General features: G+C 45.8%; 1 protein-coding gene across 1 annotated transcript in view; it reads right to left on the bottom strand.

The window, feature by feature from the left end:
• LOC130377244 (retinal-specific phospholipid-transporting ATPase ABCA4-like) overlaps positions 1–22,710 on the bottom strand; it is a 125,181-nt gene that overhangs the window by 88,686 nt on the left and 13,785 nt on the right. Inside the window, exons 11-17 of the mRNA XM_056584280.1 lie at positions 21,507–21,704; positions 19,137–19,342; positions 18,667–18,843; positions 18,041–18,263; positions 15,825–16,046; positions 14,882–15,086; positions 12,877–12,936 (exon numbers count right to left, since the gene is read on the bottom strand). Of these exons, the coding sequence (XP_056440255.1) occupies positions 12,877–12,936; positions 14,882–15,086; positions 15,825–16,046; positions 18,041–18,263; positions 18,667–18,843; positions 19,137–19,342; positions 21,507–21,704 (1,291 nt within the window). The remainder of the gene's footprint in view (positions 1–12,876; positions 12,937–14,881; positions 15,087–15,824; positions 16,047–18,040; positions 18,264–18,666; positions 18,844–19,136; positions 19,343–21,506; positions 21,705–22,710) is intronic.

The following is a 22,710-nucleotide window of genomic DNA, read 5'->3' as shown; positions in this document are numbered from 1 at the left end:
GAGAGAAGGGAAAGTGGAGAGCGAGAGTGAGAGGAGAGAGAGCAAGAGTGAGCGAGAGTGAGCACATCAGCCATCCTTTTGTAGGTAAAAAATGGTCATTGCATCTTGAGGAGACCGGAATGTAAAAATTAAATTAAAAGTATATTTAGAAAAAATGTAGTTCTATTTCATCCTTACTGACCGCCAGAGGCGGTGCTTCAAGCACTGAATGATCCATCTCGCACATGCGCAGGTCGAGTGTTAATACCAACAAAGTCACCTGTGACCCCTGATGAGCTCCGGACAGCCTATATCTTCCGGTGACATCAGAGGATCTGTTCCTTTTCATCTTCTCGCTTCGCAGGTATCTATGTATCACCGCACTAGCTAAAGCTAAATGGCTATTATTATTTTGATCGTTTGTGGCTGGTGGCCTTGCGACGTCTTGTCAGAGCTGCGAACTGCTCGCCCTCCAAAGGCCGCAACGGACCCGCCGAAAGGTTTGGATTGCCGTGGAACGCATCATCCTTGGCTGGATGAGTTTACTTGTGGTTATATTTCCGTGTTTCAGGGAAGGCAGTGTACCTGCTCCCTCTCCCGGCGTTTGTACTACGCTTATCATTTAATTTCAATTCGCTCTGACCGATTACCCTCTGTTGAAGGCAGTGCTCTCGCTCCCGCTCCCAGCAGAGATGTGACTGTAATTGGTAGCAGTGTTCCCACTGAGGCTAACTTGTCTGGGGTTCTTTTCATGCATTCGTTGGTGAAGGTTGTGTTTTCGCCCTCTCTCCCAGTGTCTATTGTTTCTTGCTTTTTATCCTGTGTGATTTTGCTGGTTGTCAACATGTTTGGCGACCACTCATGCTCGGCCTGTATGGATTCACTGCAGCTTGAGGATGGCCATGATTTGTGTGGCTCATGCCTTGGCCTCGGGCATCTGAAGGAGGGTCTTTTAGATGACGGTTCCCCCCAGCCCAGCAACGTAATCCAGCTCAGGTTGGTCGCTCTAAAGTCGGGTTGCGGAAACCGCAGGCCCCACTTCTAGGAAGAAGGTTAGGGAGTCTGGGCTTGCCTCCAAGGTGGGCCAATTAACAGCAGAGCTTGAAAGCATGAAGTCCCTCTTCCTGGCCTTTCAAGCTGGGACTGGTGCAGGGGAGCCAGGTGCTCTTGCTCCTCCGGCAGCCGCCTTGGAGCCGGGGGAAGATGTGCTTTCTGTGGCAGCGTCAGCTGCCGAGTTCGCCGAGTACGAGCCAGATGGGGTCCTACAGGATGTAGCCTCCCGTGCCTCTGTAGCGTGCTCCCGTCCTTCGACCCGCAGCTCTACTGGTGCTTCTGAGGACAACTCAATGGGAGCCATTCGTATGGCTCCCATTCGTATGGCTCCCATTCGTATGGCTCCCATTGAGTTGCAAGCGCGGCCAGTGCTTTCTTCAGGCATTGCCCAGCCCCCACCAGCTTTACCGTGCCTCCATCGGAGGAGTATGTGAGGGAGTTGCATGCATGCTGGAGGGATTCTAGAGCCCTCTCTCATGCAACATCCGACGGTCGGACCCTGGCAGCCATGCAGGATGCACCCAAGTTTGGCCTGTACCGCATGCCAGCAGTTGAGCCGACTATAGCTGCTCTAGTTGTCTCGCCGGATGAGGCTCTAAGACCGGATGCGAGGTGTCCTCATCCCCAGTGTCGGGTTTCGGGTGACCTGCTCTCCAAAGCCTATGACGCAGCAGCATGCATGGGATGCATAGGCAATTCTATGTCCCACCTGATGCTCGCTCTGTCAGCATCCCTGCAGGACGTTGCAGTGGATGCTCCGGCCCACAACACGACTCCGGCCCACAACACAACCCAAGCCCTCGCCCAGGAGTTGTCCGCCCTCCTGGACAAGGGTGCCATCGAGCCAGTAGATCCCCTGTTGCAACTCGGGGGGTTCTACTCGACTAACTTTCTGGTAACAAAGAAAGATGCCGGACTCCGTCCTATCCTCGACTTGAGGGGTCTCAACAGGTTCCTGAAGGTCCTGAGGTTACACATGGTAAGCACTGCAGAGGTTCTGCGTACTGTTGCCAGAGGGGAGTGGTTTACATTGGTAGACCTGAAGGATGCCTACTTTCACGTTCCCATAGCACCACACCACAGACAGTTTCTGCGGATTGCTTTCCAGGGGCGACGTTTTCAGTTCAGGGTGCTCCCATTCGGCCTCTCCCTTACCCCACAGGTGTTCACCAGGTGTGTGGCGGCAGCCCGATCACCCCTGCAGTCGCGGGGCATGAAGATCCTGCCATATCTGGACGACTCATCTGTGCGCCATCCCAGTCTCAGTTGTCCCTGGACACGACGCGTCTTCTCTCCCATATGGCCCGCCTGGGTCTCCGGGTGAATCTCACGAAGAGTTGCCTGGTGCCATCACAGGGCACAGTCTTTCTCAGTGTGTCTCTCGATGCAGTCGCCGTGAAGGCCTGTCCGTCGCCACAGCGGGTTGACGACATCCTCTGCCTCCTTCGCCTGTTTTGGGAAGGCAGGCTGTTGCGTTATGTGGAGTTTTTGTGCCTCCTAGGGAAACTGACGGCTGCTGCTACTGTGGTTCCTCTAGGACTGCTGTCGCTACGTCCCCTCCAGAGGTGGCTGCACAGCTTTTATCTCGATGAAAGGTGAGGTGGCACCGGCACCAGGGACTCAAGGTGTCTGTTGCCTCCTTGCCCTGGCTCCGTGGAGGGACAGATCGTTTCCTCTCCAGGGCATGCCCATGGGTTCCATTGCATCCCGTCGGGAAACCATCACAACAGATGCCTCCCTCTCGGGGTGGGGTGCTGTGTGGCAGAACCGGACAGCTCAGGGGCTGTGGCCTGCTCAGGTCTGCTCAGAGCATATCAATGTTCTGGAGCTGCGGGCTGTTCACAGGGCATTGCAGCTATTTCTTCCCTTCCTGGGAGGCCGGCATGTGCTTGTGCGGTCGGACAATGTCTCGGCCGTCTCTCACGTAAACCACCAGGGAGGCACCAGGTCTGCACGGCTGTTGCAGGCATCCCGGGACCTCCTGTTGTGGGCAACACCATGCCTGGCCAGCCTGAGAGCAATGTATTTGCCTAGGGTACAGAATCAGGCTGCAGACTTTCTCTCCCGTTGCAAGCCGCCGCCGGGGGAGTGGCGGCTTCATCCGGAGGTGGTTCTCAACATCTGGGACATCTTCGGCAGGGCAGAGGTGGATCTCTTTGCCATAAAGGAGTCGACCCATTGCCCCCTCTCGTTCTCCTGGACAGAGGAGAGCAGACCTCTGGGCCATGATGCTCTCGCCCACGATTGATTTTTCCGACGCTACAGAGGGATCTCCAGCAGGGTCACAGAGGGCTGTTGGTAGCCCCCTTCTGGCCATGGAGAACATGGTTTTCACTGCTGTGCAGGCTCTGCAGCAGTTCACCACAGCGCCTTCCCGACAGGAAGGATCTCCTTTCTCAGGTACAGGGCAAGATCTGGCATCCCGACCCTCGTTACCTTCAGCTATGGGTCTGGCTGCTGCAGGGCCCAACCCGCTGCTGACAGAGTGTTCAGACAATGTCCGCAATACCATACTGAACGCCAGGGTGCCTTCTACCCGGGCACAGTATGACAATAGGTGGCAGCTATTTACGGCATGGTGTTCAGACAGGGCTGAGGACCCTGTGCATTGTTCAGTTCCAAAGATTTTGGAGTTCCTCCAGTCACTCCTGGATGGCGGCCGGTCCCCAGCTACTCTGAGGGTATTCGTGGCAGCCATCTCCTCAAGACATGCTCGGGTGGATAATAACACAGTGGGGGGCCACAGATTGATGTCCGTTTTTCTGAAGGGCGCGTTGCGGTTACGACCCCCATGAGTACAGCGTGCCCCAGCATGGGATCTGCACCTGGTGCTTGATGCTTTATGCTTGCCTCCTTTTGAACCCCTGGCTCAGGCGGAGCTGAAGTGGGTCTCTCCTAAAACTGCCTTTCTCCTCGCCATCGCGTCAGCGAAGCGCGTCGGGGAGTTTCATGCTCTGTCCGTGAGTGACTCATGTCTGAGGTGGAACTCAGATGGCTCAGGGGTTACCCTGTGGCCGAATCCAGCATTTCTCCCGAAGGACTGTCATCGTCGAACCTCAACCGACCTGTCCGCCTGGCACAATTTCAAACTGCTGGTTCAAACTGCTGTGTCCTGTGCGGGCTCTGAGAGCGTACGTAGCTACGACCGCAGGCATTAGACGGTCGGACCAGCTCTTCCTCTGCTATGGTGGTCCTAGGAGGGTCTGTGTTCTCTCCAAGCAGCGATTGTCTCATTGGGTTGTGGTCTTCATCACCCATGCATATAAAGGAGGTGGTCACCCCCTGCCATCCGGGGTCAGGTGCCACTCTACCAGGGCTGTCTCAACATCATGGGCTGCCCTGCGGACGGTGCCCCTGGAAGACATCTGTGATGCAGTATCATGAACATCACCATGTACCTTTTCCAGGTTTTACCGGGTGAACGTTGCCACTCCCCATCCGTTGGCTGTGGTCCTGGTGCCCGACTCTGCTGTTTCCTCTCAATGAGGTATGTGTTGAAGTTCCTCGTGACCTTGTTGGTATGAGACATCCATCGTCAGTAAGGATGAAATACAACGATAGTTACGTATGTAACTATGGTTCTATGAATCCTGGATGACTGCTAGAGCGATCTGTCACTCAGAATCTTTGTGTACTCGCGAGAAGATTCTGCAGGAACAGATCCTCTGATGTTACCGGAAGATATAGGCTGTCCTGAGCTCATCAGAGGTCACAGGTGACTTTGGTGGTATTAACACTCGACCTGTGCATACGTGAGATGGATCATTCAGTGCTTGAAGCACCGCCTCTGGTGGTCATCCAGGATTCATAGAACCGTAGTTACATACGTAACTATCGGTTACACACTTTTTTCATTTCATTTAATTGCAATGGTTCTTACAAAGAAGAAGCCATGACACAAAAGTGTATTCAAGAGATCTGGGATCAGTCAAGGACACTATTTAAAAAAAGTCATGGAACTCATATGTCATTGAACAGAGCATATAGAATGAGTGTAAAGGGACCTCACTGATGGAGCAGTGGTTACACCACTGGCCACGGTGTATGGGGACACCTCCAATAGATAATAGAGGGGCATGATTGCAGCCACGCGGGACTATGAATTGAAAGCCGCCTGTATGAGCTGGATTTACAATTCTATGTGCAGCATGCTGCTGCAAAGATCCATGTGCGACTTAGAGACACGACGTGGATCTTGGCAGAGCTGCCGCATTTTATACTTCCACATCACATTATGAGGGGGCATTATAGTGTCCATGAACCGACAGCAATATAATTTCCTGAGTAGCAGAATCTGCTACATTGAAAATATGTTGAAAAAATCTTTAAAAAGTACTGCGGAAAAGCGCTGATGTATCACACGACCAACTTATAATTCAGGGTCTTTGCCAGTGAATGCAAGCGTGTGTGTGTGTGTGTGTAGGTGCATGCATGCTTGTGTGCGTGTGCATGTGTGTGCGTGGGCAGCCTAGATGGGTGTGATCTGCGTGTCCTATGTGTGTGCATGGCCTATATGTTGGTGGTCTGTGTGGGCCTCTGTATGTGTGGCCTACATGGGGTGCTCTGCGTGGCCTTTGTGTGTGTGGGCATCCTACATGGTGGTGGTCTTCCCAGCCCCGTTGTGGCCCAGGAAGGCGGTGATCTGGCTCTCGTAGAAGCTGAGACTCAAGCCGTCCACAGGCGGGCGGGGACCCAGAGCCGAACCTCTTCACCAGGTCTCGAATACACACCCCTCCACCAGGCCGTCTGGCTCGGCCTCGAAGAAGGACTGGCCTGGGACAAGCACACGAAGATGTAAACTCAAATAACCTAGAAAGAGTTGATAGAGGGCTGTTCCAGGGTCAGTGCTGTTCCAGGGTTAGTTTTAAAAGCTACACTGCTGGACTAAGACTCACTTCCTGCTTTTGGTAATATTTAACTCCAAAGTCCGAATTTATTAAAATTACTGACATCATTTTGACAATGAGACAAAAAAGCGGTTTACAACGTTTGCAGTTAATAAAATGCAAGAAGGCAAATACGAAACGTTTTGAAGTGTGCCAATGTAACGTGATACATGGATTTCACCAAACTAATCTTGGATGATTCCACAATTACTTTCGACAGGTAGATTGTACTATATGTGGTCAAACTCCTTCTTTGAATAAAAACCTATAGGGGGAAAAAATATATGTTAAGCATAGCAGCATGATGGGCTGTAATACACGGATAGACCTTACAAACTCAAATAGTTGTATCTTTTAAAGTAAATTTAAAATTGTCATGGATTGAATTATATAATTGTAACCACCACCTAGATTTGCCACTAGAGGGCACTCTTTCTAACATAAATTGTGTTTCCTTCACAACCACCCCTTGATTCCTGTTATTTTCTGTTTAATTATGTGGTCATAAACATTATTGTGCAAAGGATTATCCCTTTAATGTATTATATTAACTTGACAGTCGAGCACAAAGGTTATGGGAAAAAAATTATGTTGTAATCTTTGATTACAGCAGTTGATTTAACAATTGAATATATGGTTTACCCTTTATATTCAATTCGCTGCTACTATAGCCACAAAAATTAATTGATTTTTCTTTCTGCCCATGAAGGAATTGCTTGAATGTTTATTTTTCTAATCATTACAAGGCATGTTGCAATGATAAGAATTACTCATTTTTAAAAAGGACAATGCATCAATTGACAATTTTAGTTTACACTTAAAATGCAAATGTACCAGAGTGAGAGAGAGAGTTTACCAACAGTGTCAGAACCATCTTGCTCATACCAACACACGACAACCAGGGAGAAAATATGCAGTGGAACATGCAATCAGTTAATCCTGCAAACACAGTGGTCGTGCTGAAGGTAAACAGAGACAATTTAGATTCTTCCCGACTGGAAATCATGCAAAGGTCATATGGGACTCAAAGACTAAGAACAAAGGGTATTGTAGGAGGACACTTGAACATTCAAAGTATTATTTCAAAACAAATCAGGTTCAGCACCTATTAACAAACTCCAATCTAGATTATATATGTTTGACTGAAACGTGGCTTAACTGTAATATCCCAACACATATGCTTGATGTGCCAGGTTATGTATGCTTTAGGAAAGATAGATTGATGAGTAGGGGAGGTTTGTGCATGATTTATATAAGAGAGAATTTTAAATGTGTTGAAATTAATCGCGACACACCTTTGGAGTGTATTGCTATTAATGTTGTGTTGTCAACAAAAATGAAATTCAATATTGTAACCCTATATAATCCTCCCTCACCTGGGGCCCTCATTTTACCATGATCTAAATGAACTACTTAAACAACTAAATTGTAGCTATGAAACTATATTTTTGGGAGACTATAATATAAACTGGTTGCACAAAGGCAGCAAGCAAATATAAAAACAATCTATTCAAAGCATAATATTCAGCAAATGATCAAAGGACCAATGAGACTAACTAAAGTCAGCAAAACCCTTATTGACTTGGTCATTACAAATAGAATTGAGAGAGTGACAAAGACATACAATTTAATCACATGCCTGTCTGACCACAATATGGTTTTAATGGAAAACTAACCAAAACACGTCTAAAATCCTGGTGCAATGGTAAACCAGAGTTTGCAGGTACCCCAAAGAACAAAACAACACAATTTGAAAATGACTTATGGAATATTTCTTGGGGTGATGTTATATAATCTCACAATGTAAACACCTGTTGTGATACAATGATGAAAACATTTACTGATCTGATGCAGAAATACACTCAGAAATTGAGAAAGCCATGTCATTCCAGGGCTTTACCGAGGTTAAATTAGGATATTCACCAACTAATCTTGCCCTTAAACAGTCATTGGTATCCAGAAATAATTTAGACACACTCATTTTCAAAGGTCTAAGAAATAAAGTAACAAAAGAGTTGCGTCAGGAAAAAATCTGTTAATTTATGCAACTAATTTCTGATTCAAAAGGGGAAAGCACAGCACTCTGGAAACATCTAAATACTTTGACTAATTGGGTATCAAATATGAAAAGATCTAATGTGGAATTTTATATAAATGGAACAGTTAGTAATGATGTATTGGAAATTGCTAATGAATTTAATAAATTGTTCACTAAATCAGTTGAGGAACTGGCAACTAACTTCCGACCAATTGAGTTTGATGATATACAGAGAGATCTCTCGACTTCTTTTCATATTAAAGAGGTAAATCAAAGCGAGATTGGTAAAGTTATAATGGAGTTACGGCAATCTAAGGCTAAGGATTATTTTGGATTGGATACTTTAATTATTAAAAAACACAGTTCTGTTGTTCAATTGCCAGTGACTCATGTTGTCAACTGCTCCATAAGAAGTAATGTATTTCCTGAGCCCTGGAAAAAGGCAATTATAACTCCCATTCACAAGTCTGGTTCACCGGACCTGGTCTCTATGTTTCTATCTTACCTGCACTCTCAAAAGTTCTTGAGAAAACAGTTGCTAAACAACTTGTTGATTACTTAGAAAATAAACATCTACTGCACCCCAAACAATTTGGGTTCAGAGCAAGGTACTCAACAGAGTTGGCAAACTGCTACCTCACAGAAACTATAAAACAGTTGTTAGATGAGGGGAATGTAGGGGTGGCAGTATTCTTGGATTTGAAAAAAGCCTTTGATACTGTTAACCATGAAATTCTCCAGAAGAAACTCAAAACATTTAATTGCTCAGATGAGGCAATTGTTTGGTTCCGTTCATATCTTAAACAGAGAGCAGTGGGTTGGATCCAATTCTACCCTGTCAACTGTCCAGACTTGTTCATTGGGGACTCCCCATGGTTTTATTTTAGGCCCTTTACTTTTTAGCTTATGATTTACCAGACATTTGTAAAAAAGCCAGATGCCAAATGTATGCAGACGACAGCGTGGTATTTGTGTCTGCGAAAATGACTCAGTTGGCAGACAAAACTCTGTCAGAAGAGATGTCTGGTGTATCCCAGTGGCTCAGAAACAATCATTGACTTTAAAATATAAAAAGACAGCGTCAATGTGCTTTTCAATTAAAGAAAAGCCAATGAAAAAACCAGAGTAAAGATTGATGAGATAGAGATAGATCAAGTAGTTGAGTTCAAATTTGTAGGTGTTATTTTAGATTCTCAGCTTAAATTTAACAGACATGTTAAGAAGCTATGCAAGACTGTCAAGACCATCTTAAATTGCTTTCGCCTAATAAGACAATATATACCTCTTAAGGCAGCACAACAATTTATGCATGGCATGCTATTTTCCCATTTGTCATATTGTATAACCGTTTGGGGTCAAGCCAACCAAACAACAATGACACCATTAAAATCGTTATACAAACAAGCACTTCAAATAATGGATCAGAAACCTACTAGATGGCATCATTGCCAAATTTAAAGAAACACAATTTACTGAGTTTTGACAGCTTCGTAAACTTTTCATTTTTAAAACAGATTTTCAAGCCTGTGAACAACCTTGCTCCAGAAATACTTTGCCAATTGATAAATAAACTGAACAGTAGAATTAGAACTAGGGGTGCAACGAGCGGAAATTTTAGAACAGCGAAACGCAAAACCATATTCGGACAATCATCCTTTGCAGCAATAGGCACTAAACTGTGGAATACACTACCATCAGAAATTAAAACATTGACAGAGCTCAAGGTTTTTAACACACAAGTAAAACAATGGTTGAAACTGAATAAACCCTGTGAACATTAACCCGCACACACGCACACACACACTCGCATGCACATGGACGTGCGAGCACGCACACACACACGCACACACACACATTAATCATTGTCCTTGTTTTTGTCTTTATGTCTCCTGTATATTATGTCTTCTGTATTTTTATTCCTGTAACTTTTAGCAAAGGCCTAACCAGGGTCAGGAGTAGAAACTAGTATGCATGGCATCTATTTTATATTTTATATGAAACAATGTACAATGTATTTGTCCCTGCTCAATAAACTTCTAAATAAAAATAAATAAAAAATAACGAGAGAGATTATAATAAATTAATAAGTGCAATACAAAGAAGTGAAGTACTTAGAATGAGGTAGATCAGCTATTGATGATTGCAGTTTTGGTTGTTTTTAATCCATCTCTTAAGTTCTATTTTAAATGATTGAAAGCTGGTGCTTTCTCTAAGGTCAGTAGGAAGACAGTTCCAGTCATTTGAGGCCCGTACTGAGAAGACTGTTTGGCCAAACTTACTACGTCTACTGTATAACACAGTCTCCCCTGGTGGCTGTCCTAGTTGCCCTGCCAAGGCTGTTTTTCTGCTGTATGGTCACCCAGTGGTGGAAGGGCAAGCCAATGTAATACGATAATCTAGATAATGTAAAAAACTTTCCAAATGAAATAAGTTGTACTTATTTATGATATGGCAGTGTTGATAGCTGATACGTTTTTGATCGAATGTTTTTAAAGTTTGCTTGAAGGGTTTCTATTGGTTTCAGAGTTGTCATGTTTTCTTGGGACCAGCTTGTGAAACAGTATGATATGTGAGAAAAGATCATGGCATGCATAAAGAGTTTGGCTGCCTCTGTTGTTAGACATGGCCTTATGTGTTGTTTATAATTCGACAGATTCAATTTGACTTTTTTAACATGTTTTTTAAAAGTTAAATTAGAATCTAAAATGATACCAAGGTATTTAAAAGTACTTTACTGTATCATTTGCATACATTTCTATATTCACAGACGGAAAGACTGAAGGTAAGTCATTGATGTACAGGCTAAACAAGATAGGGCCCAATACTGACCCATTTAGGGCATTGACCCCTGTGGTACATCAATATTACAGTCAAGGTATGAGGAGTGAGAATTACCAATGCATACACTTCGTTTCTTGTTAGTTAAGTATGACTCCATCCATTTTATGGCATCGGCTTAGAAATTGAAATAAGATTATTTTGTTAAAAGTGTCTGATGAATGAAAGTGTCAAAAGCCTTCTTAAGGTCCAAAAGCACTGCACCAAGTATACCATCCCCATCTAATTTTGACTTGATGTTTTCAAGGAAGAAGTTCGCTGTCACTGTAGAGTGGTTTGTGCGAAAACCTGGAAAAGTGCTTTGCCTAACTGATAGGTTGATCAGATGATCAATGGGGCTAGCAAGGGCGTCCCTATGTGATTTTAAAAAGGTGGTATCAAACCAATACGAATCCTTTGTTTTTGAGTTTCTAGCGAGGTTATCATTTTTATCACCTCTGATTCAGATATTTCCTTTATTTCAAAGATAGGTTTAGCATCATCAATGGGGATAGATGGCACAGTTTCAGTCACGATTCCTTTAGCCAGTTCATCGACTGACTTTATAACGAAAAAATTAAACGTACTTAAATGTACCATCATATCATTATCTTGAGTCAATATTCCATTCACTTTGAGTTCAGAAGAGGTTGTTCTCTGTTCCTTTAGATTTCTCCACATATGTTTCCCATTTCCTTGTGCTTTTTTAAATCATAATTAATGATTCTAATATAACATGCATGTAGATATCTAAACCCAGAATATGACCAACCCATACCTTTGACTTGATGTTTACACTTCAATGTTTAACTTTAAACACACTGATACTGTGCGATACTGTGGATTTTTTGATACTGTAATCAAATAAACAATACTAAATCCGGTGCTTAACTTTCAATACCAACTTTTCAGCTTCAAAAGCGACAAATTAAAAAAAGCTTGTAAGAAGGAAATTAAACTAAATTAAATTTCGTAAGAAGTTCTTAAAGTTTAGAACATCCTGCCTTCTTTGCACTCTTAGATGTGAGCCACAGTCGCAGTTTGATACAGAGCCCGGATGTGTTTCAAAGACCTTGGATGAGATCAGAAGTTTGGAATGCCACTCAGGCTGAAGAGGGCTGAAATGTTCCTGTCACTTATTAACCTAGCTCAGAGGAAGGAGAGATGTTGCCAGCACATTTTTGTGTGTGTGTGTGTGTGTGTGTGTGTGTGTGTGTGTGTGTGTGTGTGTGTGTGTGTGTGTGTGTGTGTGTGTGTGTGTGTGTGTGTGTGTGTGTGTGTGTGTGTGTGTGTGTGTGTGCGTGCGTGCGTGCGTGCGTGTGTATTTGTGCACACTTATGTGTTCTGACATGCCACTGAATGCAAACACACCCAGGGGCATTGGGTTCCCATTGTGAAGGTGCTTGGAAGGGGGTAGGAACCAATGTTCTCTTAGTGTCAAAATATGAACATTGAAAAGTAAATTTAATAATGACTGCATAGACTGAATTCTGAAGAGAATGAATGATGAGTGTGTCATTTGGTGAGACATTACCTACTATTTGAAATATAACAGCTGCATTGAGTCAATGTTGAGTATTGCGTGTTGAGTGACCGAGAGAGGATTACAAATGAACCTTCTGATGTTCTGTTGGTGTTTCTTAGGGCCGTGTTCATCACCTATCAGTGGCTTGGGTTAAAAAGGTGTCCTATCGTTAATATTATAACTATATTATATCTACCATTGGCTTCCTTTCTCTCTTTCCTCTCCCCAGTCGTGCGGCTCCGGGGCCCCTTTTCCATCGGGTCCCGCCCGTTCATATGCTCACGGTAGCCTGGCTCCTCAGGGGCCTGGGCCAGGCCCTGGGGCCTCTCCTGCCCGGGCTCTTCGCTGGGGTGGCTGAAGCTCTTCTGCACCGGAGGACCTGAGGAGCCAGCAGGGAGGGAAACGTCACTCTCTCCGGGAATGTCCAACGGCTATTTAGATAGCATCCATTTTGAAAAAAACGAACAAACAGAAAACCGCAAGCTCTTCTCACGAAGAGAATCAGGGTTAGCCTCATCACAATTATACAAAAAAAATAAGCGCAGAAGATGAAAGTTTACCTGGCCTTTGCGTCACACTAGTCACCCAGTAAGATGGAAGAACTGGGAAATAAAATGGCCGACCAATTCCATACTGTCCTGTAGAAATAAAAGAAAAACACAAAGTCAACAACAACCTTTTTATAAAAATCAATATTGAATCTATCTCTATTATTATATTTTCAAGTGGCAGATATTATTGCAGGTTTCGTTACAAAAAGCAACGTCTCTAGTGCCTGAAGGTCGAGGATGAAGGCATATCAGCAACTTCTATTTTTAAATCATCAAGGGTTTAATACCATTTATTAATTAATTACTGCTTCTTTAGTGTCGTCTTGATAGAAGTCAAATTAGTGTCAGTTGAGGACTGTTTCTGACAAAACATAAGCAGGGTCGTGCATTTTATTACTCGCACGCACGCTTAAGTAAGGCTGACATGTTAAGTATTCTGCACTTTGGCATGCAGTCCACAGTTTCCTATGAAGCCTAACCCTCGGAACACACCGGTGTGTTGAAAAGATCAGAACAACAGATCTGTTGAACAGATCAGAACAACAGATCAGAACAACTGATCAGACCATCAGATCAGAACTTCAGATCAGAACATCAAACAACCCCAAAGTCCTGAGGTTCTGCAAGTTGACAAACTAACAACAATGCCATCAATATTACTTAAGGACACAAGTATCTCCAAACATTTCAAGCATGAACCAAAACATAACTGGATTAAACCAAACAGGTCGGACATGTTTGCTTCTATGAAATAGAGCTCTTTAGTGAATAAGAGTTTCTGTTGAGATAGGCGTCTCGTTAATTCAGAAAAACAGAGCAGAATTTATTTTCCAGGTGATGGCGCTGTCTGATCAATGAAATAGCATACCAGGGGCTGTGTTAAGCCTACACATGCTTTACTGTAGAAAAGAGTGCATGCGTCTAACTTAAAGCGCACACGCGGTTTAAGAAGAATATACTCACCTCCTGGGCTCCGTAGTTTCCCAGACTACAACCCTCAGGGGGGGAGCCTTAGCACAATTCAGCACTGAACCAAACCATGAACAAAGGCACCCAGATGTATTCATGTATCCATCAAACCCTCTACACTGTGCCCCTTGAATCGTCTTGAGAGTGTGAGACAACAAGTCAAATACAAACCATGAGAATCAGTATTTCAGAGTCTCTTGATCTGTCTTTCCACTCAGCTACTACCTCCTTGATTACATGTTTTTTTATCATTCTGCTACAGCACTGCAGAGGACCTTATATGATTAAAGAAATTAGAATAATTGCCATATTTGTAGCCATAATTTAATAGCGAGAGTTTGCATGGGTGTTTGAAAAGACTTAATAATTCCAAAGAAAACACCATTGATGCACATTAGTGCAACCATTTTCAATGAAGTGGAAACGTCCAAAGCAGCATAAATGTTATTGTCTTAATCAACCATTTTTTAAATGTGCTAAAACTGCTCTGCACCTGACCCATGACCTGTCTGACTACCAGTCTGTGGCCGACCCCTCACCTGTCAGACTACCTGTCCGTGACTGACCCCTCACCTGTCAGACTACCTGTCCGTGATTGACCCCTCACCTGTCAGACTACCTGTCTGTGACTGACCCCTCACCTGTCAGACTACCTGGCTGTGACTGACCCCTCACCTGTCAGACTACCTGTCTGTGACTGACCCCTCACCTGTCAGACTACCTGTCTGTGATTGACCCCTCACCTGTCTGACTACCTGTCTGTGACTGACACCTCACCTGTCAGACTACCGACCCCAATGACGAGCTCACCTCATTCCACACTGCCGAACTGTTGCTTAACAACTGCTGTGAGTGAGCTGTCGTCTTGTCCCTGCCCTGCCTGCCTTTATATATTCTTTGTGTCTTCAGTGCACCCCTTATGTATCTACGTATTTTCTGTGTCCGTGTTCTCTTTGTAGTACATTAGGCTCCCCTCTACCCCAGAATGTTAGCCGTTTGTGTCTGCCAGTCACTCCATTGCAGCAGGCGATATGTTTTTGTCGGAGATGTAGTGTGTGCTGACCAGGGAAGACGTGGTCCAGGTACCAGGCCAGCACGGCATACAGCAGCGTGTCCAGGCTCATCATTCCTATGGAGGACAGGAAGGAGAACTCGTCCCCCTCCAGGGGGCTGGTGCCCATGTTGTCCCACTGCAGGCCCAGGCCCTGCTCCTCATAGCGGGACAGGTACTCTGTGCCCAGGCCGAACGCCACCTGTGACAGAAGGCTCTGTCGGGACACACACAGGGAGGAGGTTAGAGCAGGTTTATGGAGAAGGAAAGCGAGGGATCAAAGAGCTCTGAAAACGAATGCTGCCCCAGCACAACAGGCTAATGCTAGAGCATAGCATTAGCCTGGCATTAACAGTAAGTAACAGTTACTAAGTAGCAGACAAGTATGCTATGAGTATCGCAATTGATATATTATGTTGTGAGTGACCAAGCTAATCGTAAATATCCAACCTTAATAACGTCCAGTTTTGGATGAGGCTTTTTTAATATAAATGCATCTACAGATTCACGGAAATAAATGTATTGCTTTGACCAGGACTTGGCCATCCACTTTAACATCCACTGACCTGCCTTGTAAAGGTGATTGCCAGGTTCCTTGGCCGCTCAATTTCAAACACCAGCAAACCATTTAATTGTTTCCACACTAGCCAAACACTACATCTATATTTTCCCAACAGACATAGGAGCTGAGGACATCCCATTTTAGTTTAGATTTTATGTTTCTGTTCAATTCTAGCAATCTTGACTTTTATTGTTCCTGTTATATGATTTCCTGTTAAGCACTATATAATTATATATTAACTATGTATAAATATAGATACTTTATACAGTATGTTCCTGTTAAGCACTTGCTGTTTGCTCAAAATGATCGGAACTCAAGTCCATCCCAGCATGTTGGTTTCCCGTTCCGTCAGGGATTCATCTGGAGCCCAGAGCCCCTGGCCCAGAGACCTACCACCAGGACCTTCATGTCGCGGGTGACGCGGTCCTGCCAGGCGAAGCAGAGCAGGTGGGGCAGGTAGAGGGCCAGGTGGAGCACGCCGCTGCACGCCGCCGCCACGTTGGCCTGGTTGAAGAACACGCTCAGCAGGAAGCACTGCGCCAGGGTGGCCGTGGAGAAGCTCAGCAGGAAGAGGAAGACGATGAGGGGGTCGCTGTAGTGGAGCACCCGGCCTCCCTGGGGAGCAGGGTGGAGGTAGGGTGAGGGTTATAGGAGCAGGGTGGAGGTAGGGTGAGGGTTATAGGAGCAGGGTGGAGGTAGGGTGAGGGTTATAGGAGCGGGGTGGAGGTAGGGTGAGGGTTATAGGAGCAGGGTGGGGGGTAGGGTGAGGGTTATAGGAGCAGGGTGGAGGTAGGGTGAGGGTTATAGGAGCAGGGTGGAGGTAGGGTGAGGGTTATAGGAGCAGGGTGGAGGTAGGGTGAGGGTTATAGGAGCAGGGTGGGGGGTAGGGTGAGGGTTATAGGAGCAGGGTGGGGGGTAGGGTGAGGGTTATAGGAGCAGGGTGGAGGTAGGGTGAGGGACATGGGTGCGGGTGAGGGAGCATCAGGGACATACAGCGTTGACAATGTTTAATTGTAAAACATTTCTTATTCAATGCTGGACTTGGGAAGTTCTCTTGTTCGTTTACCGCATCGACCACTGCTGCCCATATGTACGGCAACATGAGACGGTCACTAAGTCGTACCAAAACCTATTCCTAACTCTTAAGCGGACGGATTTAGCGTCAACACTACACTTGTAAAGGAAAACCAAACCTCATGTTTAAGCTGGCCCCGCCCCCGTCAAGTTTTAGAACATGCGGTCTCTCCAACTTCTGCTAGACACTTTTGTCAAAGGCACACCTCATGCCATCTACTATGACTCACTTGCCTGCTTCTATTGACAGTCCTGTGCATACAAGGCATAAAAGCTTAATCTATACATAAAATATCTAAAAAAAATAGAAGAAGGTTTATCTTGAATGGTGTGCACACAAGACAGAACGCTGTGTGAGCTCCAGAAGGCTCCACCAGGGGTCCTCGGGGCAGCGTTAAAGCCTGAGAGAAGGTCTGGTATGAGGCTGATCATTGAACCGGGGACCTGCTTGATGTCATGCAATCACAATGTGCCTTAACGCATTATTGTGTCCTGATAACCAACTCACACAACCCTATCAATACTGTTGTAGATTGAACCAGGAAGAGCTATAATAATTGACTAGCATCGGTTCACTACACAAGTTTAAATAATATGCAAAGTAAGGACGTGAGGTTATGATGGTTGTTCAGCATTCACACAGCAATAAGAGTAAAAGGAAAATAAAGCCCTTTTTTTTTTAGTTATTTCAGATGAAATTTGGTGAAGTTGGTTACATCGTAGTGCTATAATTCATGCAGAGCAGTGATCCTGCTCCAAACTTTATCAAAATTAAAATATAATGTTTTAAAAACATAGGATAAGAAGTAAAAATGCATTTATTGTTACCCGCAGTGTTTGCTAACAATGTAGCATCAATCAAGTGATTTGGCCTTGAAGGAAACGTACATAGCTACATAGCTAACAAGGGTTAGTGGACATATATAGCTCCATAGCTAATGCGTTAGTGGGCATATATCGCTCCATAGCTCAAACAAGGGTTAGTGGACATATATAGCTCGGTAGCTTCAAAAGGGTTAGTGGACATATATAGCTCCATAGCTCAAACAAGGGTTAGTGGACATACATAGCTCCATAGCTCAAACAAGGGTTAGTGGACATACATAGCTCCATAGCTCAAACAAGGTTTACTGGGCCAAGATTCAATAAGCTGAGAACTAATATTCCACAGTGGCAACTGTTCGTTCAACCATCCAGGTTGGATCCACAGGGTTTTGGATCCACAGGGTTTTAATGTTGAACGGGGCTGATTCAATCAGTACTGAGGCATTGTGGGCTGTTCTTTTAAATAGTATGTTTTTCATGGGCTTTGTGTATAGCAAGTGTGAATCAAACATAGGAGACTACAAGTTGTTTACCTTAGATGTTTAGCATTCTAGCAGGTGGAGCCAATGAGGGATTGCTTCTTCAAAATAATCAATTGTGGGATTATGAAGATTGTGATGATGATGAGTATGATGATGACTATGATGACAATTGCGGTGATGTAGATGACCAGGACGAGGAAGATAATTATTATATTGATGACAACTCACCATGATGACGGCGGTGAGGAGGGCGGTACTGGTCGTCATGGTGAGGAAGCCGTCGATGAACCAGGTGCACCAGATGACCCCGTTGGTGACCCCGGCCGCCTTCAGGGTCTCCTTGAGGCGCAGCTCCTTCTCCAGCACGATGCTCTTCACCGTCATGGAGACGGAGAACACCCAGGCCAGCACCGCCAGCACGGGGAAGCAGCGGCTCAGAGTCAGCATGAACCTGGAGGCAGAGGAGGCTCAGAGTCAGAGGAGGCTCAGAGTCAGCATGAACCTGGAGTCAGAGGAGGCTCAGAGTCAGCATGAACCTGGAGGCAGAGGAGGCTCAGGATCAGAGGAGGCTGGAGGCCAAACACAGAGGAGGCTCAGCATGAGACTAGAGACCGAGGCCAAATAAAGAGGATATGAATTTATGAGAGCAACCTATCAAAAAGCCTTTAACTTGACACCAATACATTTAAGATTTCCTAATAGGGATATGCAGTCATCTTTACATATTTATGCAAAAAACATTCCCCTTGTTTATACTTTATACTCACTTATATGTGTGTGCATGTGTTTGTGTGTTTGTGTGTCTGTCTGTGTGTGTGCGCATGTCTGTGCGTGCGTGTCTGTGTGTCACTCACAGGTCGTCCACATAGCAGGGATAGGGCATCTGCTGCAGGTACACGCCCACGGGCTGCGCCGCGCCGGTGTGGCTGTGGATGACCCCGTGCTCCACCATGTCCTGGAGGTAGGCGAAGCCGCCCCAGACGTAGCGCAGGTCGTCCATGGGGTCCGCCCGGGGTCCTGGGTCCCAGTACCTGGGTCAGAACACGGTACTCATCAGCCGTCTATGAACACCGCTGCCCTCAGTCGGAGCGGGGTAGAGAGAGGGCCTCCCAACGCCATGTCATCCATTTGCACAAGTCACTGTTTTTTGTATCCTTCTTTATACAATTGTATTCATTCATATCATTTATTGAAATTGAAATTGAATCGTATTAAACAATCATCCATGATTTGTCAAAATATTTTTTCCCCCGATTTTACCAAACTGACGCGATTAATCGGACTGATTTAAAACCTAAACTAGCGTCATTCTTTTCATTCTGACCTGTCTTTGATCTTATTGGTGCGTTCCACTGCGTCGATGTCCATGCGGATTTTGAACTTGACGTGAGGCGGGACCTTGGTGGTCCGGGGGTCCATGTCCAGGAAGACCAGCCCGGCCCAGAACTTGCCCTCCCCCAGCAGACCCAGGGCCCGGCGGGTGACCGTCTCCTCGTCCGGCACGGCCACAAACTTATCCAGGATCAGACACTGAGGAGGGGGAGAAGGAAAGGAGGACCACACATCACCAGGAGCCATCACATCACACATGGTCATGTCTCGTTATTTGAAGTGTGAAATTTGAATATCTTTACATTTGAAATGTAAATATCTTGAATAGAGCAGCGATTGTTACAGAAACAATTTGCTTTGATTAACAAAGTAATCTGAAATCTGAATAGATAATAACTATGCTATATGATATAAGTATTGAAACTAGCAATATGTATATAATATATGCCAACCAAGTCTCACGGAAATACGTGACAATGTCACATCATTTAATCTATTCATTCGTGATCTGGGACACGTAATTAAAAAAAATTCGTGCCAAAAGCACAAATTTCAAACAATATGACAGCTTTTTTGCCACCCGTTTCTACTTTCACCTTTGATTCTGGGAATTTGTGACAATTCACAGATATATTTAATGCAGGTGCGCTGCTCTGTAGGCAAACCGCAACGGAAAAAAGGTATCTGATTCATCTCTTCGTTTTCGAATGAGTTTGAAATTTGTGCTTTTGGCACGAAAAAATTGTCCCAGATCACGAATGAATAGATTAAATGACGTGACGTGACAGTGTCACATATTTCCGTGAGACTGGGTTGTATATGCATATGAAATGACAGCATTCTTGTGCAAACATATGTGAAGGTTACTTTGAACATAACCTTTTCTATTTTCCAGCATAGTTTCAACTAGTTCTGAAAATAATTATCCTAAGCGCAGCGCTACCTACACACACATGGCTGACTGCGGGGAGGGCCTTGTGTGTGTAGCTCTGCGCTCCAGCCCACAGCCCACGGTGGCTCTGAGAGCCAGCTCGCCCCCCTTTCACACTCATCTGCTTCCATGCGAGGCGTCCACCAGGGCAGGGAGGCCGCAGGGACACCCCCCACCGACGGGCGGTTCAGAGTGAGTTCAGCAGCCACACTCGTCTGCTGTGACCCCTCAGCAGTGGCCTCCCATCCCCACAAAGCGTGTCTGATGCTGCTATTCACGCTTGGCTAGTGTGCAAGCGGGGCGGGCACCCGGCACACACACACACACACCGCTCCGCCGCTCACATGTCTGCGTGTCCGCGTATTTGTCCGTCCACTCACGTCACACGCGCACACACGCGCACACACGCGCACACACGCGCGCATCTTTGCCCCTGGGTGACACTCCCAGCGTTCGCTGTGCTCCCGGTGCGTCTGATCCCACCCAGGACAGGAACACAGACCGTCAGTGAGGGGCTGGCACTGAGCGGGGGCTGAATGGCGCTGAGGAATCCCCCCCCAGCACACTGGGGGGTTTTGTTTTCCCGCGCAGGCCTGCGTGCCAGTGGCGCGCGGCTCCACAGCCATCGGCCCCGCCGGCCCTTGCGGCTCTTTGTTGCCGCCCCATAGAGGAGGGCGACGGAGTGACAGCTGTAGCTAATCGGCCTCAATCGCTCCCGCTCTCTCTGTCACATTCAAGTGCTGTAAAAGCTTCGAGCCGCCGCCCAAAAACAAAACACCACACACACACACACACACACTCGCGAAAAAGTACCAGCCATCCGACCCAGCCAACCGTCCGCCCCTTCCCCCATCGGGCTTTCGCGTCGTTACGGGGTTGCGGGGGACGTGAATCTATCTGTCCCTTCCAATGTATTGGCTCGTGTCTGTGAGGGCCCTTGGGGAGAGGTGCGCCAGTGTTCAGGGCCCATACCCTCCACTCCATCAGCGCCAGACAAAAGAGGCCTTGACGGCTAGTTTGTTCCTCTTGCCTCCATCCCACCTGGGTGGAGGACAGGGAGCTGAAGGGGGGGACAAATTGGGCAGCCCAGGGACAGCTATCTAAATAGCCGAAAGAAGGTATTGCAAAGTGTTTTGGCAACCGTCTTTCCTTTTTTGGGGGGAATGTATTCAGGTTCAGCAGGGTGACAGGACGGAGCCAGAGCTCTGCTGGATTACTGGCTGAATAGCCCCGTCTCATGAGGGACCTAGACACCTCAGGTGGAACGCTGTTGGGCACATTCTGTTCCCACTGTCAGCCTCCCCAAGAGGAGGCCAACGCACTGGAGGAGCTCCAGGAGAAAATGAAAAGAAAATGAAAAAAGTCTGAAATGAAACCAAGGTAATTGCTTCTTTTGGATTTCTTTCTAAGTTGTCTGGAAGGTCCACTCACATCGCCGTACTGGTTCAGCATGTGGACGACCCGGTCGGTGAGGTTGAAAACGTCCCTCCAGTCGAAGGGGGCCATGCGGTCGGGTCGGTCGTGGGCTAGCCCGTTGTACAGGAAGTCAAGGATGTGACGGGAGGAGAAGGGCGTGTCCTCCAGGGCTCGGTCGATGAAGCTCTTCACCTTAGGGTTACGGAGAGAGTCCTGTGTACGAACACAGTGGAGAAGAGGCCATGAGGTCAAAGACTAAGCAGTTGTTTTTAATTGAACATGGGTTTAGAGAGACCCTTGTTGTAGATTCAAGAGCTGCAAGCAGGGACCAGAACCGAGTGGAAACCAGCCAGATGATTGAAACAAACAACCCTTCTCCCTTCTTTGTCTCTGAGAAGTGTTGCATTTCACACACTTGAGATTGATGATGGATTCCCCGACCAATCAGAGAAGAGATGCTCTGGTTAAACTGAAATGAGCCATGGGCTGGCTTAAATCTAAATAGTCTCATACAGAGGCAGGTGAAGCCTGCAGGGAACATTGACATCGTTAAAGTTAAGACCAACGACATTGGCTTTGTAAAACAAGGGGTAGAGCTGGATATTGTCATGATGATGTGAACAGTTAAGATGATAGAAACATATGATATTATCTTTTTTTCTTTCTGTTTTTCCACAGTTTAATGTAGATATTAAACATACCAACGTTTGAAAACTGGGGAGGCCTGCTTGTCTGCAAATGTTTTTCCCTTAAATTGACAAACACATAGGTCACACTCTCAAGCTTAGCAGCACTGCCAGAGGTAATAGTAGTAGTAATAGTAGAAGCTGTAGAATAAGTAGATATTCTTATAAGTCAGGCTCCTGGATTGTGCACGCATTACTCCCTCTTATAAATGCTTGGTTTGTAACATTTCTCAACCCAGTATTCCATAAATGAAACTGTTTATTCATACTGGACTTTCTCATGCCAGGTTTTGCCAACACAATAATAGATGTGGGACCCAACAACCTTCCACGTCCCAGTGGGATGGAGTACAGTCCCAGCTGATGAGAAACGGTCTGCTTGGATACGGTTCTATTTATCAACACAATGTGCCCAGTTTGAGAGTAGACATACAAAATTGTTCAGGATAATACAGCATTAGCACTCTTATTTGCGACTTTTGTTCCTGATAGGCTGTCAATTTGTCAGTGCATCAGATTTCCGCTGACCATTG

This window comes from Gadus chalcogrammus, chromosome 23 (assembly GCF_026213295.1).
Source record: "Gadus chalcogrammus isolate NIFS_2021 chromosome 23, NIFS_Gcha_1.0, whole genome shotgun sequence".
Lineage (NCBI taxonomy): Eukaryota > Metazoa > Chordata > Actinopteri > Gadiformes > Gadidae > Gadus > Gadus chalcogrammus.
Note: the sequence above shows the minus strand (reverse complement) of the source record. Positions and strands in the feature narration are given on the sequence as shown.